Source organism: Oratosquilla oratoria, chromosome 1, assembly GCF_046742065.1.
Source record: "Oratosquilla oratoria isolate Oo_2021 chromosome 1, ASM4674206v1, whole genome shotgun sequence".
In the NCBI taxonomy this organism is placed as follows: Eukaryota; Metazoa; Arthropoda; class Malacostraca; order Stomatopoda; family Squillidae; genus Oratosquilla; species Oratosquilla oratoria.
In genome coordinates, this window is record NC_134777.1 from 136,467,360 (window position 1) to 136,486,594 (window position 19,235).

The following is a 19,235-nucleotide window of genomic DNA, read 5'->3' on the forward strand; positions in this document are numbered from 1 at the left end:
CTTTTTGTTATTAGTATATTCAAAACGTGTCATTAATAGTATATCTTAAACTTTTTATGAATAGTATATTCTATTCTTTTCATTATTATTTCACATTGATACTATCATTAATAGTGCCCTCTATCTTTGTCATTATTAGTATATTCCAAACTTTTAATCATCAGTACACATTATTGTTATAATTAATTGTACCTTTTAAACTTCTCATTATTAGTAGTAGTACATTCTAAACTTTTCAATATTTGTACAGATTTAAGATGTCATTATTAGTACCTTTTATATTTGTCTTTATTAATATATCCTAAACTTTTCATCATTGTTATTATTATAATCTAAAGTTGTCATTTACGTAACTTGTCATTATTAGAACACAAAGCTTCTAAACTTTTCATTTTAATATATTGTAAACTTCTCATTATTAGTATATTCTAAACTTGTCATTATTTGTGATTATCTGACTATTAGAATATTATAAAATTGACATTATTAGTATTTTCTAAACTTTTCATTATATGTACACGTTAAAGTTATCATCATTTGTACATTCTAATCTTCTCTTTATTTGTATATTAAAAACTTGTCATTATCAGTATATTTCAAACTTATCATTGTTAGTACACATTAGAGATACTAATTTATTAGTAGTAGTATCTTCTAAACTTGTCATTACTTGTATATTCTAGTATTAATAGTACACATTAAGAGTACTTTCTAAACATCATTATTAGTATATTCTAAACTTGTCATTATTAGTACACGTTAACGTTATTATCAATATTACCTTCTTAACTTGGCATCTTCCTAACTTTTTTATTTAAACACATTAGAACACATTAAAATTACCATTGCAAACTTGTCATTACTTCTATATTCTAAACTTGTCATTAATAGTACACATTAAAGTTATCATTAATAGTATCCTTAATCTGATCATTATTAGTATGTTCTATAATTATCATTATTAGTATACATTAAAGTTATCACTAATATCACTATCTATTCGTATAATCTAACCATTAGAATATTCTAAACATATCTTCATTGTCATGTTCTAAACTTTTCATTATTTGCTTATTAAATATATTCTAAACATGGCAATATTAGTGTATTCTAAAGTTGTCATTATTCTAAACTTGTCATTATCATTATATTCTAAACTTGTTAGTATTAACATAGATGATTAGTAGCACTTTCCAAAGTTGTCATTATTCGTATATTCTAACCTTGTCATTACACATTCTCAACTTTCATAATATTTTCTAATATTTGTTATTATCAGTATCCTCTACAATTGCCATTATTAGTGCATATCAAAGTTATCATTAATAGTACCTTCTAAGCTTAAACATGTGATTATGAGTACATATTAGAGTTATCATTAATAGTACTTAACAAATTAATATTAACTATAACTTTAAGGTGTCTTAATAATGACAAAATTAGAATATACTAATGTATAGAATATATTTAGAATTAAAAGTTTAGAATATACTAAGATTGTCAAGTTTAGAAGATACTCTTCAAGATAACTTTAATGTGTAGAAATAATGACAATTGTGGAATATACTAATAATGATAAGTTTAGAAGGTTCTATTAATGATAACTTTATTTTGTACAAATAATGACAGGTTTAGCATATAAATTTACAAGATACTATTAATGATAAATTTAATATGTATTAGTAAATACAAGTTTCGAACATATTAAGTTTACAAATTACAAATAATGACAACTTTAGAAGATACTATATATGATAACTTTAATTGTACTAATAATGACCAGAACGTACGAATGACAAATTTAGAATGTACTATAAATGAAAACTTTAATGTCTTCTAATAATTAATGTTTGAAATATACTAATAATGACAAGTTTAAAGACACTATTAATGATAACTTTAATATGTGCTAATAATCACAAGTTTACAATATTGTAATAATGACAAGTTTAGAATGGTAACGTTAATGTGTAGTAATAATATCATGTTTGAATTATATTGATAATGCAAAGTTTAGAAAATACTAATAATAGCAAAATTAGAAGTTGCTATTAATGATAACTATAGTACGTACTAACAATGATTAGTTTTGAATAAACTAACAATGTCATGTTTAGAAGAAACAACTAATGATAACTTTAACACAAATTTAGAATATACCAACAATGACAAGTTTAGAATAATGATAAACTTTGGAATATATTAGTATTGTCAAGCTTAGAATATACTAATAGTGAAAAGTATACAAGGTCCTAACAATAATAACTCTAATGTGTACTAATAATGACAAGTTCGGAATACCAAAGAAGATATGTTTAGTATATACTAATACTGATATGTTTCGAATATAAGAACAATGACAACTTTAAAAAAATATTGTTAATGATAACTTTAATGTGTAGTAATAATGACAAGTGTAGAATATACTAATAATTACAAATTTAGAATATGCTAACAATGTCAGGTTTAGAATAATGGCAAGTTTAGAATACACTAATAATTACAAAGTTAGAAGGTATTATTAATGATAAATTTAATGTGTACTAATAATAGCGAGTTTAGAATATACTAAGAATGACAAATTTAGAATAATGACATGTTTAGGATACTAATGATAAGCTTAGACGATAATATTTATGATAACTTCACTGTGTACAGGTTTATTAATCATGACAACTTTAGAAGGTACTATATATTATAACTTTAATTTGTACTAATAATGACAAGTTTAGAACATACTAATAATGACAAAGTAAAATGTACTATAAATGAAAACTTCCATGTCTTCTAATGATTAATGTTTGGGATATATTAATAATGACAAGGTACTGTTGATGATCATTTTAATGTGTACCAGTAACGACAAGCTTGGAATATATGAACATTGACATCGCTAGAAAATATTGATGATATCTTTAATATGCAGTAATAATGACATTTATAATATACTATTGATAACTTTAACGTGTACTAATAAAGAGAAGCTTTTAATGATAATCTAAATATGTGTTAACAATAACAAGTTTATAATATACAAAAATTGATAAGTGTAGAGGGTACTATTGATAATAAATTGAATGTGTACTAAAATGACAAATTTAGAAAGATACTATTAATGATAACTTTAATGTGTAGTTACAAAAACAAGTTTATAAGGTAATGTGTACTAATAATAACAAGTTTAAAATACAGTAATAATGACAAGTTCAGTAATTACAAATAATTACATATTTAGAAAACACCAACAATGAGAAGTTTAAATTATACTAAAAATGAGATGTTTAGAAGGTAGTATTAATGGTAACTTATATGGCAAATGGCAAATTATAACAAGTTTAGAATATACCAATAAAAAGTTAAGAAAACTTTAGAAGATAAGTTTAAAATATACTGATAATGACAATTTTAATAGAATAACAAGCACCCGGTGGGTGCTTGGCCTACGGCGCAGCTCGCTTCGCTCGCGGGACGCTTTCGCCCCCCCCCCCCTTTTGGGCTCCGCCCAGTGTTTATTCAATGGTATGTTTTGGTATCAAATAAAAGAGAAAATAATATTAATTTTTATTCATCCTTAACATTATCATTACATTTTATGTTTTTTATAGGTTTTTCCGTGGAGGAGTACTTTCAACTTTGTCATCGTCGTCTTCGTCGTCATCACTGTATCTTTTTCCTGCCCTGATCCTTTCAAGCTCAGCTCGTATTTCCCTTACTTCTTCCTTGAGGGCCAAAATTTCTGATTCGTCTCCACTGTTCTCGTCTTCAGAATCGAAAGGCATAATCATGGCTACCGCTTCTTTTTCGGTGATCGAATAGGCAGTCTTTGGAATAACAGAGATTCCTTGTTGTGGTTCCTCTTCAGCTATTTTTAGGTCATCGTTATCGGAAACAGTTAACAGTTCTGGTACGTTGATCGAACTCTGAAAGTTTTTCCCAACGAAAAGTTCTTTATACACACAGTTACGCGCAGGTTTATTTACATACTCGTCTCCCTCTTTTCTCAATCCTATAAACACGAATAAAGAGTTCGAAATGGTAACACGGGAGCACGCCACGTAAAGTTGGCCGTGCGCGAAGCACTGTGCTGAATCAAGTAGAAGACCACAACGGTTAAAAGTTTGTCCCTGAGACTTGTTTATTGTCATAGCGTAACACAGTTTGATGGGAAATTGTTTCCTTTTGAAAAGCACGGCAGTATCTGTTGACTCTAACGTTACTCTTGGAAGCAAAAATTGTTCTCCCCTATAAGTTCCTCCCAGAATCTTGCCTACAATAATGTTCTTCTGTAAATTAGTCACCATAACCCGGGTCCCGTTACATAACTTGGGTGGACAAATGTTTCGGATAACCATAATGATACTACCTATCTTTAACCTTAACTCGTGAAGAGGAAGGGAAGGACTCGTCATAGAATTTTAGACGGATGTCTGAACGTCCATATCGTTATCAACTAAAGTATCTTCACTCCTATAAACCTTCTCTGGTTTGTCCGACTTATCGTATACCATCGAATGTTTCGGATAACCATAATGATACTACCTATCTTTAAACTTAACTCGTGAAGAGGAAGGGAAGGACTCGTCATAGAATTGTAGACGGATGTCTGAACGTCCATATCGTTATCAACTGAAGTATCTTCACTCCTAAAAACCTTCTCTGGTTTGTCCGACTTATCGTATACCATCGAATTAATACAGTCAACGTCATCATTGGTAGGTGAAATAATAGCTCTTTCCTCGAAATAAGAAACGTTCAAAAAGTTATCCTTTAAGTTGTCGTAAACCTTCTCCACCAACTCTTCCCGATTCTTGACAATCACACCGAATCTAGGAGGAAATTTAATGTCCCCGCTTTCTCCGGCCCCCAAATCTGACAGTTTTTTTTTTTTAGCGAATTTCCTGTTTTCATGGTCGTTAGCTTTGAGTTTCACGTTCTCTGTTAGTTCCAACTTAATCAAATCATCCCAAAAGTAACTGGACTTTATACAGTATTCGAGTTCGTCATTTTTACCACCTCCTCTGATAACGGGGAGAATCTGTCTAAAGTCTCCAGCACAAACGAAAACTATTCCTCCCATGAATCTGTTGACTTCCAGTATATCTCTCAACGTAATATCTAGGGCTGCAATCGTATTCCTGTTGGCCATTACAGCTTCATCCCACACTATAACTGATGTCATCCTTAATAACCGTGCCATCTCAGAGTTCTTCTTGATACCACATGAACGTACTTCATTGTATTCCATTAGTGGAATCTTGAACATGTTGTGAGCCGTTCTACCTCCATGTAAAACTGTTGCAGCGATACCTGAAGACGCGACTGCCAATGCTATCTTTCCCGTTGAACGAACTGTATCCAGTATAATGTTTAGAACGAAAGACTTTCCTGTACCCCCAGGAGCGTCTAGGAAAAAGCCATTGTTACAGTCTTTTCTGGCCCCTTCTACGCGTGCCATCACGGTTTCGTAGCAGAACCGCTGTTTCTCGTTTAGGAGAACCTTTTTACTTTCAACTTCTTCTGCTAGCCTAACTTTGTTGTACGATTTCTCTCTACGGATGACATTTGTTGTCTTTTCTCCGTCTCTTGAAGGCGGTAAACCGTATTGAACTATTCTCCCACCTCCACAGTTTAAAACGTTTTCTTGTATATCGTCTAAGGCGTCCAGATAAATTTCGTCATTGTACTCTATTAATCCTCTGAAATAGAGGAAATCACTCGCAAACAGATCTTTAGTTTCTTCCCAGATATTTGACTGATCCTCTAGGTCAGAAAACACCAGCATACTCGCATACGTTGATCTTAGCTGTTTTCTGTCGTTTGTGTGATTAATGATATCCATGATTGTCTGTTTCCACGTTTCTTCATCGTTTAAGAGACCCATAGCTTTTACGGCTTCCCGAAAGGTTGGATGTGTTACCCCTTGACCTGTTCTAAGGTCTGTAAAAGATGTAGGACCTTATTCTTTCGTAGAAGAAAAAGTTTGGTACTTCATGGTAAAAGAGACTGGCAGCGAATTCGTTTTGGGAACATAATTTGAAAAAGGACGTTAGTTGGGTATCTTTAGAGACCTTATTATTGATGGTTTCCTTTGATGCATCTTTGTTGTAGAACACTTCATTTTCCCCTTCAAGGTGTAAATCTAGTGAAACGACAGGAGGGTGACTTTTGTAAATAGGGAACTTGAATATCTTCCAAGTAGCTTCATTCGCGTTGACGTAACGCGCCTCTTGGTAGTTTTTGACCTCGTTGACGATTTGATCGTTTTCTCCTGATTTTGTGAACAGAATACGGTCGCAACCTTTGTTAACGTACTTGGTAACGTATGCGATAGTTTTGATGGAATTTGAACATTCAACGTTGATGTGAGCGTTATATTTAAGGCACAGATACGGATTATAAGGGACAACCCACGAATTATCTATTGTTGCTTCCTCTCCTTTAACTTTCTTGGTAAAAGAATGTCCGCCTTCCCCTACGGCTCTTATTTTGTAAAGAGGGTACCCGTTGTTTCCAAAGAGAAGATTGTCCCTGCAAAGTTTAGGGAAGCCTTTTCCACACAAGTCCATTCCCGTTTACTGATTTTCCTTGACAACATGCTTGGGACTCGTCGAAACCCTTGCAAGGACCATGGATCATGCATGTTGTAACCTTGGCTCTTTTTCTTTGTCTGGTATTTCGGCTGAGATGATTCTTCCCACTAATTCTGCGTCAACACGATGCTCCATCCACAAAAGAATGTGAACGTGAGGGAGACTTCTTTTCTGCCATTCTTTTGGGATTTTTTGAAGCCCGTCACCCATTTCCAAAATTGACGTTGACGCTTTTTCTGAGACGCTGAATCCTCTGACATTCTTTCACGTTAGATGATGATCTACACATGTGCGAAATAGACTTACAGGGAGGTGTCCGCAGATTGCCACGCCGACTGAGCACTTGAAGGGTTTTAACAAAATCGACGAAACCAATTCTGCGTGATGCGACGTGACGTCATAACGTCGGCATCAGAGCGCGGGAAGATTTTTCGGTCCTTGTGTATGGTCATCGCGCGTAGGCAACATTTTCCTTGACTTTTGGTGATGAAGACATATTTCTGTATTTTGAGGACCAAAAACTCCATGGAGATAATCAGAAAACTTAAGATATATATATATATATATATATATATATATAAAAATAGCGTTTTCTATCGACGTCACGAAAATAATGACGTCAATGGAGCGCGGTGCATTGTGGGATTAATGACGCCTTTCCCAATTTTTCTTTTTCTTTTTGCCAACTATGCATGAGCACAGTTGTATGATTAAGCAGTTGTTACACATAGATTATATTTCTGACAACATATTTCCACATAAACGTAAATATTTCTTTTCCAAACTCACCATTTTTGGCGCATTTCACTTACTGCAAAGTATCTACATTTAATACAATGTCTTCATTTGATTCCTTCTTCCCTAAAGAACCTAATAATTATAAAGATACCAACTATCAAGATGATATAATGTTAATCATCAAAATTAGCAAAAACAATAGCAAATGTACTCGTACCTCCAACCTCTATTTGAATAACGACAATATGGCTTCCGTTGCAAACATCTAGTTGTCCCCTGTAACAACATATCACCGGGGGCTTGCAATTTCAGAGGACTTGCACCCTCGCTGAGGACTTGCACCCTCTCTGAGGGCTTGCAACTTCAGAGGACTTGCACCCTCATAGGACTTACGACCTCGGAGGACTTGCAGCCTCCAAGGGCTTACAACTTCGGAGGACCTGCACCCTCGGAGGACTTGCACCCTCGGAGGGCTTACAGGGAGGTGTCCGCAGATTGCCACGCCGACTGAGCACTTGAAGGGTTTTAACAAAATCGACGAAACCACTCTGGAACGCGAAGCCGCGGGCTTCGCCGGGGGCTTGCAACTTCAGAGGACTTGCACCCTCGCTGAGGACTTGCACCCTCGCTGAGGACTTGCAACTTCAGAGGACTTGCACCCTCATAGAACTTACGACCTCGGAGGACTTGCAGCCTCCAAGGGCTTACAACTTCGGAGGACCTGCACCCTCGGAGGACTTGCACCCTCGGAGGACTGGCACCCTCGGAGGACTTACAGGGAGGTGTCCGCTGATTGCCACGCCGACTGAGCACTTGAAGGTTTTTAACAAAATCGACAAAATCGACGAAACCACCCTGGAGCGCGGAGACTTATCTTTTATATTATATTAGATACCGACGATTTTAGAAGGTGCTAATATGTGCTAATGTGGTAATAATAACGAGTTTAGAATACACTAAAATAACATTTTTGTAACAAACAGGTAAAGATAAGTTCAGAAGGTACCTTAATGACAACTTTTAGAAGGTACTATTAATGATAAGTTTAATGTGTACTAATATAAAAAAGGTACAATATACTAATAAGGGTAAGTTTAGCAGGTACTATAACTGATAACGTTAATTTGTACTAGTTACGACAAGCTTAGAATATACTAATAATAACAAGTTTAGAAGGTACTATTAATGATAACTTTGATGTCTATTAATAGCGATAAGTTTAGTATATACTATTAATGAGTTTAGAATATACTAATAATGACAAGTTTAGATAAATTCTGTGTGAAATGATGAAAAGTTTAGAATTTTGACAATTTATAATAAAAATGGGAAGTTTAAAAAATATATAGCGTTTAGCAGATACTATTAGTAAAATCTTTAATGTGTACTAATAATTACTTTAATGAGTACTAATAATGAAAAAATACAAAATACTAGTAATGACAAGTCTAGAATATATTTTTAATGATAACTTTAATATGCACTAATAGTAACAAGTTTAGAATAACATGCTCAGTCCCACACGAAAGACTACTTACTAAATTAGCTTTGCATGGAATAAGTGGTAGCCTATTAGGTTGGACTAGTAATTGGTTGAAAGGTCGAAAACAGAGAGTTGTTTTAAATGGAAAAACTTCTGGATGGAAAAATGTTGCAAGTGGAGTTCCTCAGGGTTCCGTTCTTGGGCCACTTCTATTCATAGTATATATAAATGATATAGACAATGGACTAAAATCTACTGTTTCCAAATTTGCTGATGATACAAAACTGTGCGGAGTGGCAAATGATCACTCAAACCAATTAGATATTCAAGAAGATTTAGATCAATTACAGCAATGGTCTGAAAAGTGGCTAATGAAATTTAACACAAGTAAATGCAAGGTAATGCACATAGGTAAAAATAACAGTAAGTACGATTACAAGTTATTTGGAAATTCGTTAACAAAAGTGGATAGTGAAAAAGATCTCGGCGTAATTACCAGTAACGACCTCAAATCATCCAAGCAGTGTATTTCAGCCTCTGAGAAAGCAAATAAGATTCTGGGATTGATTGCGCGATCTTTTGATTTCAAAAGTCCATCACTCATTAACAAGCTATATAAATCGTTAGTTCGTCCACATTTGGAATATGCTGTTTCCGTATGGTCACCGAATCTCATTAAAGACATTGACAGACTGGAAAAAGTACAACGGCGAGCCACAAAACTGATTCCAAATATCAAAAATAAATCATACGAAAATCGACTTAAGCACACGAATCTGTTTTCCCTAAAAAAGCGTAGACTCAGAGGTGACTTGATACAGGTCTTTAAGATTTTAAAGGGAATTGACAACATCAAAAGTGACAAAATTTTCACATTGAATGAGAATCAGACAAGAAACAATGGTCTCAAACTGTCCGGAAATAGATTCAATTTGGAAGTAGGTAGAAACAACTTTGCCAACCGTGTAGTTAATGAATGGAATAAACTTCCTGCACAGGTAGTGCAATGTAGTTCAGTTCGAAGCTTTAAGAATCATTTAGATAAATACCTAAGTAAGATGCTGTAATGATTATAATTTATGTTATATTATTTGTTTTTGTTTTGTTATAATTTGTCTGTCTGATTTTCATTTATCATTAGTTATATGTCAATTTATAATCATTTACTATTTACCTTTTTGTTTGTTATTCAACTATACCTATGCATTTATTTATGTATTTTATTTGTTATTTTTACATTATTATAGTTTTAATTTATTATTATTTTTTTTTCTGCATCCGACCTAGATATGGATCAAAAGGTCTCCTGTCGGATGCTCCGCCTTTGTAATCCTTTGTAAACTATTGATAACTTTGATATGAGAGGTTTAGAATATACTAATAATGAATATTGTCGATACTACTATTAATGATAGATATAATGTGTACTAATAATTAAAATGTTAGAAAATGATATTTATAATAACTTTAATATGTTTTAATAATGGCAATTTAGAAGGTTTTATTAAATAGCTTTGATATGTAAATATTGAATAATTTAGAATATACTAATAATGACAGCTAAAAAATATACAAATAATGAGAAGTTTAGAAGGCATTCATTATAGATTTAATTTGTACTAATAATGACAACTATAGAATATCCTAATAAGGACAAAGTTATAATATTGTAATTATGACAAGTTTAGAAGGTATTGTTAATGATAACTTTAATGTGTACTATTAAAAAATGTTTAGAATAATGACAAGTTTAGAAGGTACTATTGCATGATAACTTTAATGTGCACTAATAATGACAAATTTAGAATATGCTAATAATGGCAAGTTTGTAATATACAAATGGTGTCTGAGAAGTATGAGAGGGGTTACTATGCTAGATAGAATGAGAAATGAGGAGGTGAAGAGGAGAACAGGAGTGGAAAGGGAGCTGGTTTGGGCATTTGTAAAGAATGAGTGAAGAAAGATTAGTAAAAGAGAATTGTGGAAGGCAGAGGTGGATTGAATGAATAAGAGGGGGCGTCCTAGGATGAGATGGAAGGATGAGGTGAAAGGGGCATTACAAAAGAGAGGAATGTCTGTTGAGGGAGGACGGGAGAGGACAGAAGATAGGGCTGAATGGAGAAGGGTTGTATATGGATGATGTTGTGATGCATGAGGGGGAGTGGGTGGGGGATGGGTGGGTGAGAATATGTATGAGAAAAAAAAATTGACGCAGCCCGAAGGGATTTCTCCCCGTCTTCTCCTTTTCTGTATATGGGGACGAAGAGGGATGTGCTGTGTCTTGCGACACTGCTTCTGACCCAGTGCAGTGGACAGGATGCAGGGATGACCCGTCATTCTGGAGGTGCCAAGATCAGAGGGCTCATTATAAGTACATATTGAAATTAACTAATAGAACTTTTTGAACTTGTCCACATCTCTTTTACTAATCTTTCTTCACTCATTCTTTACAAATGCCCAAACCAGCTCCCTTTCCACCCCTGTTCTCCTTCTCACCTCCTCATTTCTCACTCTATCTAGCATAGTAACCCCTATCATACTTCTCAGACATTTCATCTCAAACACATTCAAACTCCTTCTCTCTTCCTCTGTTATGTTTCATGTTTCATCCCCGTACAATGCTGTTGGTACAACCACTCCTTCATTTAACCTCCTCTTAGCATCCATTCTCAGATAGAATATTCTAATAATGGCAAGTTTACAAGGATGACTTTGATGTTATTAAGGATGACTTTGATGTTATAAAGTGGATGTGTTGTGTCTTGCGACACTGCTTCTGACCCAGTGCAGTGGACAGGATGCAGGGATGACCCGTCATCCAGGAGGTGCCAAGATAGGAGGGAGAGAGGAGGGTGGAGGGGAGTGTAATATATGGGAAATGAAATGGGTGGTGATTTGCCTTTTTCTTTTTGGCTTCCCTCCGTGTAAGGAAAAAAAAAGCCTTTGGTATATGTAAGAATTATCATTAGTAGTACCTTTTAATCTTGCCATTATTAGTATATTCTAAACTTGACATTATTACTACACATTAAAGTTACCATTAATAGTACCTTCTAAACTTATTATTAGTATATTCTAAACCTCTCATTATTAGTATATTCTAAACATATTATCAGTGCACATTTGTTATCGTTAATAGTACCTTCTAATTTTGTCATTATTAGTATATTTTAAAATTGTCATTATTGGTGCACATTAAAGTTGTCATTAATAGTACATTCTAAAAAATATTAGTTTTAGTATATTCTAAAATTTTCTTTATCAATATTGTTAGTATATTCTAAACTTATTATTGGTATGTTCTAAAGTTATTAGTACCTTATTATATTCAAGTGCATTTTAAATTTGTTATTGTACCTTCTAAATTTGAAATTGTTAGTATATTCTAAATTTCATTTTGTACACTTTCATTATAAGTATATTCTAAATTTATAATTTTTACGATATTCCAAAATTGTCATTATTAGTATATTCTAAACTTGTCATCATTAGTACACATTAAATTTTTCATTGATATTACCTTTTAAACTTCTCATTATTATTGTATTCTAAATTTGTCATTATTAGTACACATGAGAGTTATCATAAATAGTCCCTTCTAGACGCGTTAGTATTACTATATTCTAAACTAATATATTTAATATGAATATTAATGACAAGCTTAGAACATACTAATAATGACAAGTTTAGAAAATTCCAATGTAGACATGTACTGTAGACATATACGTATAATGAGAAATTTGGTAAGTATTATTAATGATAACTTTTATGTGTACTAATAATGAAAAGTGTAGAACATTCTAATGATGACAAGTATAAAAGGCACTATTAATAATATCTTTGATGGGTACTAATAATGACAAGTTTAGAATATTCCGATAATGACAGGATTTAGAAGATACTATTAATGATAACTAATAATGGCGAGTTTAGAATATACTAATAATTACAAATTTAAAGGGTACTGTTAATGATAAGTTTCGAAGGTACTATTAATTACTTTAATTTTTACTAATGATAAGTTTAGAACATACCAATAATGTCAGGTTTAGAATGTTTAGAATATACTAGTTTAAACGATAATAATAATGATAAGGTTGACAACTTTAACATATACTAATATTGCCAAGTTTAGAATATACTACTAATAATATATTTAATATAATATATTTAATATGAAGTATTAATGAGAAGTTTAGAACATACTAATAATGACAAGTTTAGAAAATTCCAATGTAGACATGTTTAGAATATATGTATAATGAGAAATTTAGAAAGTACTATTAATGATAACTTTAATGTGTACTAATAATGAAAAGTGTAGAACATTCTAATGGGTACTAATAATGACAAGATTTAGAAGATACTATTAATGATAACTAATAATGACGAGTTTAGAATATACTAATAATTACAAATTTAAAGGGTACTGTTAATGATAAGTTTCGAAGGTACTATTAATGACTAATTTTTACTAATGATAAGTTTAGAACATACTAATAATGTCAAGTTTAGAATGTTTAGAATATACTAGTTTAAACGATAATAACAATGACAAGGTTTAATGACAACTTTAATATATACTAATATTGCCAAGCTTAGAATATACTAATAATGATAAGTTTAGAACGTCCTAATATTGATAAATTTAATATGAAGTATTAATGACAAGTTTAGCACATACTAATGATGACAAGTTTAGAATATACCAATGAAGACATGTTTAGAATATAATGAAGTTTAGAAAGCACTATTGATGATAAATTTAATGTGTACTAATAATGAAAAGTATAAAATATTCTTATGATGACAAGTTTGAAAATAATATATTTGATGTGTACTTATAATGACAAGTTTAGAACATTCTAATGTTGACAGATACTATTAAAATAACTAATAATGACGAGTTTAGAATATACTAATAATTACAAGTTTAGAATATTCTAATAATGAGAGGTTTAGAAGATACTAATGATGACAAGTTTAGAAGGTGTAACTTCAATGTTTACTAATAATAACAAATTTAGAATATACTAATAATAAGAAGTGTGCGATTAATGATAAATTTTATTTGCACAAATAATGACAAATTTAGAATGTGGTAATAATCGGTACGTTTAATAACTTTATTGTGTTGTAATAATGTCAAGATTGCAATATAATAGTAATAATAACTTTAATGTATATATGTACTATTAAAGAAAGTTTAGAATATACTAAGAATGACAAGTTTAATGTATCATAATGTCATATATAAAAGGTACAATTAATTGAAACTTTAATGTGTACTAATAATGAAAAGTTTAGAGTTTTTGAATAATGACTAACAATAACAGGTTTAGAATACACTAATTATGATTACTAATTAATGTTTGAATTATACTAATAATGACAAATTGACAAGGAATTATCAATGGTAACTTTAATATGTTCTAATAATTATATACGATTAATGACACTTTTTAGGTAGTACACATTAAAGTTATCATTGATAGTGCCTTGTAAACTTATATGCTAAATTTGTCATTATAAGTAGAAAATAAAGTTATCATTAATAGAACCTGCTATCTTACTTATCATTATTAGTATATTCCACACTTAGCATTATTTCTACACATTAAAGTTATATTTAAGAGTATCTTCTAAACTTGTCATTCTTAGTACATTCTAAACTTTTAATTGTAAATATACATATCATCTATATATGCCATTATTAGTATATTCTAATTTTGTCATTATTAGGAAACCTTAAAGTTAATAGCTTCTTCTTAATTTGTTATTGTTAGTATATTATAAACTTTTCATTATTAGTACACATTAAACTTATCAATCATAACACCTTCCAAACTTGTCAGTGTTTCTTTATTAATATATTACAAACTTGTCATTATTGATACATATTAAAACTATTATTAGTAGTATCTTCTAAACTTGTCATTATTTGTATATTCTAGTATTATTAGTATTATTAGTTAATAGTACCTTCTAAACATCATTATTAGTATATTCTAAAATTTTCATTGTTAGTACACATTAACGTTATTATCAATATTACCTTCTTAACTTGACATCATTAGTATATAAACTTGCCTTACACATTATAGTAATCATCAAGAGTCTATTCTAAATTTGTTATTATCTGTATATTCTAAACTTGTCATTATAAGTACACATTAAAGTTATCATTAAAAATACCTTCTAAACTTTTCATTATTAGTATCATTTAAGGTATCTTTCTAACTTTTCATTATTTGTTTATTATAAACCTTTTCTTATTAGAACGCATTAAGATTATCGTTCTTAAAATATTCTAACGTGTCATCAAGAGTATATTTTAAGTTTGTGATTATTAGTACAAATTAAATATTTCATTACTAAATCCGTCTAAGCCTGTCATTCTAAGTATATTCTAAAGTTATAATTGATTGTACCTTCTAAACTTCTCATTATTAGTATGTTCTAGACATATTATTATTGCATCATTATTAGTCATCATTAATAGTAACTTCTAAATCATGGCATTAGTAGTAGTATCTATTCATAGAACGGTCTAAATTTGTCATTATTAGCATGTTCTAAACTTGTCCTTATTAGTTCAAATTAAAGTTATATCGGATAGCACTTGCCATTGTTAGTTACTAACAGCAGTACCTTCTAAATATAATTATTAGTATATTCTAAACTTGTCATTACTACACATTAACGTTATCATCAATATTACCTTCTTAACTTGACATCATTAGTATATCATAAACTTGCTTATTAGTACACATTTAAGTAATAATTAATTGTATATTCTAAATTTGTCATTATTAGTATATAACTTGTCATTATTAGTACACATTAAAGTTATCATTATTTGGATATTATAAACCTCTTCTTATTAGATCACATTGAAAATATCGTTCTTAAAATATTCTAACCTTGTCATCAATAGTATATTTTAGATTTGTGATTATTAGTACAAATTAAATATACCATTAATAGATCCGTTTAAGCCTGCTATTCTTAGTATATTCTAAACTTCTCCTTATAGGTACATTAAAGTTCGTACCTGCTTAACTTGTCATTATTAGTATATTCTAAACATGTTATTAGTGCACATTAAAGTCAGCATTAATAGTAACTTTTAATCATAGCATTATTAGTATTATCTCTTCATAAAACGGTCTAAATTTGTCATTATTAGTATGTTCTAAACTTGTCCTTATTAGTTCAAATTAAAGTTATATCTGATAGCACCTTCTAAACTTATAATTGTGAGTATATTCTAAATTATCAATACACATTAAAGTTACTATTAATAGTACCTTCTAAATTTGTCATTATTAGGACACATTAAAATTTTCCTTAATGGTACCTTGTAAGCTTGTTAGTATATTAGTATATTACAGGTGAAAAATGTAATCACACATTTGTCAATAACGTAGAAACCACTGTTGGAGTAGAAAAGACTGGAAACGGGGAAGCTATATATTTCGATTGCAAACTGCAATCCTCTTCAGTAGATACAAATAAGAGAGGGCGTGCTGTTTAAGTAGCACCCTTAACAAAAGAAAGGGGAACATGGGAAGATATCTCTACCCTCGGCTCACTCCGGATGTGAGGTCAGGAGGCAAATGAGCTTTCACTAGGTTGGAGATGGAGAGTCCGGACATTATGTCCGGGGACCATTGCCCCTTTGAAATATTCATGTTGGGCTGAAATTCAATGATCGTAGATTCTACCATTTTTCTCCTGAACTCACATCTGGATTTATAAATAAGCTCAGCTCTGTCCCAATCTAAACAATGTATACGTATCTAAACCAAACCATTATACCCGCAGACATGGTTTGGTTTAGATACGTAGATGACATTTTCACTCTTTGGGATGAAAATTGGGGTTCATTCTATAGACGGTAAAAGCAAGCTTGTCTCCGTCACGAACAATGAGAACATCTAAAAAGGGTAGCTTACCTTGTTCTTCCCATTCAACTTTAAACTTAATGTTGGAGGCTAAGGAATTTAAATTAGCAAAAAAGTTATCGAATGAACCCCAATTTTCATCCCAAAGAGTGAAAATGTCATATACGTATCTAAACCAAACCATTATACCTGCAGACATGGTTTGGTTTAGATACGTAGATGACATTTTCACTCTTTGGAATGAAAATTGGGGTTCATTCGATAACTTCTTTGCTAATTTAAATTCCTTAGCCTCCAACATTAAGTTTAAAGTTGAATGGGAAGAACAAGGTAAGCTACCCTTTTTAGATGTTCTCATTGTTCGTGACGGAGACAAGCTTGCTTTTACCGTCTATAGAAAACCCATTCTGGTAGTCACCCAGACAAAGTAAAAAGTAGCGTCGCTTCAGGATTATTCCTTCGAGCTCTTAGAATTTGCAGCCCCCAGTTTCTTGAAGGAGAATTTAACATGATAAAATCTCAACTTAGTAATTTAGCTTACCCGGATTGGTTCTTGGTCAAAGCCCTCAGCCGAGCGAGATCCAATTTTTTCAACACCACCCCCACTTACTCTAATTTTTCATTGGGTAAGAGCTCTTTAATCGTTCCCTTTTCTGAATCATTCATTCCCTCGACCAAGTTTCTTCCCAAAGACAAATTAAATTTGATTAATTATTACCCTAACACCATTAATAAAAAGGTGGTAAATGTCCATCAAAGGTTAAAAGAAGAACAGAGCCAAAGGGTTTATTCGATTCCATGTAAAGGTTGTGACTTAGTTTACATCGGACAGACTGGAAGGGATTTGAATACCAGGATGATTGAACATAAACGTTCCATTAAATATGCACAAGATAGCTCAGCTGTGTTCCAACATGTTAAGCAATTTAAACATTGTTTAGATTGGGACAGAGCTGAGCTTATTTATAAATCCAGATGTGAGTTCAGGAGAAAAATGGTAGAATCTACGATCATTGAATTTCAGCCCAACATGAATATTTCAAAGGGGCAATGGTCCCCGGACATAATGTCCGGACTCTTCATCTCCAACCTAGTGAAAGCTCATTTGCCTCCTGACCTCACATACGGAGTGAGCCGAGGGTAGAGATATCTTCCCATGTTCCCCTACTTAAACAGCACGCCCTCTCTTATTTGTATCTACTGAAGAGGATTGCAGTTTGCAATCGAAATATATAGCTTCCCCGTTTCCAGTCTTTTCTACTCCAACAGTGGTTTCTACGTTATATTAGTATATATTAGTACATTAGTATAGTATATTAGTATATTATAGTATATTAGTATATTCTAAACATGTAGATACTAAAGTTATCATCAATAACTTCTCATTATTAATATAATCAGTACTTGCCATTGTTAGTATATTCTAAACTTTTCATAATTATTACCCATGAAAGTTTTCATTAACCTTCTAAACTTCTCAAAGTTTTCATTAACCTTCTAAACTTCTCAAAGTTTTCATTAACCTTCTAAGCTTCTCAATGTTAGTATATTCTAAACATGTAATTAGTATATTAATCTTGTCATTTTTAGAATACCTTATAGCTATCAGTAATAGTTCCTTCTAAACCTGTTACTATTTACTTATCATAATTAGTAGTCAGGAAACTTTCATTATTAAAAAGTTGCCATTATTATTATATTATAAACTTTTCATTAATAATACATATTAATGTTTTTGTTATCAGAACCTTCTAAACTTATCATTATTGGTATCTTCTGAAATTCTCATTATTAGCATTCATTAACAATGCCTTCTGAACCTATGTATTAGTATATTCAAAGCTTGTCATTTTTAGAACACATTAGATTTATCATTAATAGTCCCTTCTAAATTTTTCATTATTAGTATATTATAAACTCGCCATTATTACTATATTCGTTCGTATATTCGTTTTATTAAAGTTATTAGAACACAAACCTTCTAAAATTTTCATTTTAATATATTGTAAACTTCTCATTATTAGTATATTCTAAACTATTAGAATATTATAAAATTGACATTATTAGTATTTTCTAAACTTTTCATTATATGTACACGTTAAAGTTATCATCATTTGTACATTCTAATCTTCTCTTTATTTGTATATTAAAAACTTGTCATTATCAGTATATTTCAAACTTATCATTATTAGTACACATTAGAGTTACCAATTTATTATTAGTAGTATCTTCTAAACTTGTCATTACTTGTATATTCTAGTATTAATAGTACACATTAAGAGTACTTTCTAAACATCATTATTAGTATATTCTAAACTTGTCATTATTAGTACACGTTAACGTTATTATCAATATTACCTTCTTAACTTGACATCTCTAGTATATTGTAAACTTGCCGTATCAAAAATACCCTTTAAACTTTTTTATTAGTACATGTTAAAACTATCATTAAAGGCATCTTCCTAACTTTTTTATTTAAACACATTAGAACACATTAAAATTACCATTGTAAACTTG

The 19,235-nt window shown here is 31.2% G+C and overlaps 1 protein-coding gene across 1 annotated transcript in view; it reads right to left on the reverse strand.

Annotated features, from left to right (window-relative positions):
* Positions 1-5,930: 5,930 nt before the first annotated feature.
* LOC143030030 (uncharacterized) overlaps positions 5,931-19,235 on the reverse strand; it is a 31,250-nt gene continuing 17,945 nt past the window's right edge. Inside the window, exon 2 of the mRNA XM_076193237.1 lies at positions 5,931-6,528. Coding sequence (XP_076049352.1) covers positions 5,931-6,528 — 598 coding nt within the window. The remainder of the gene's footprint in view (positions 6,529-19,235) is intronic.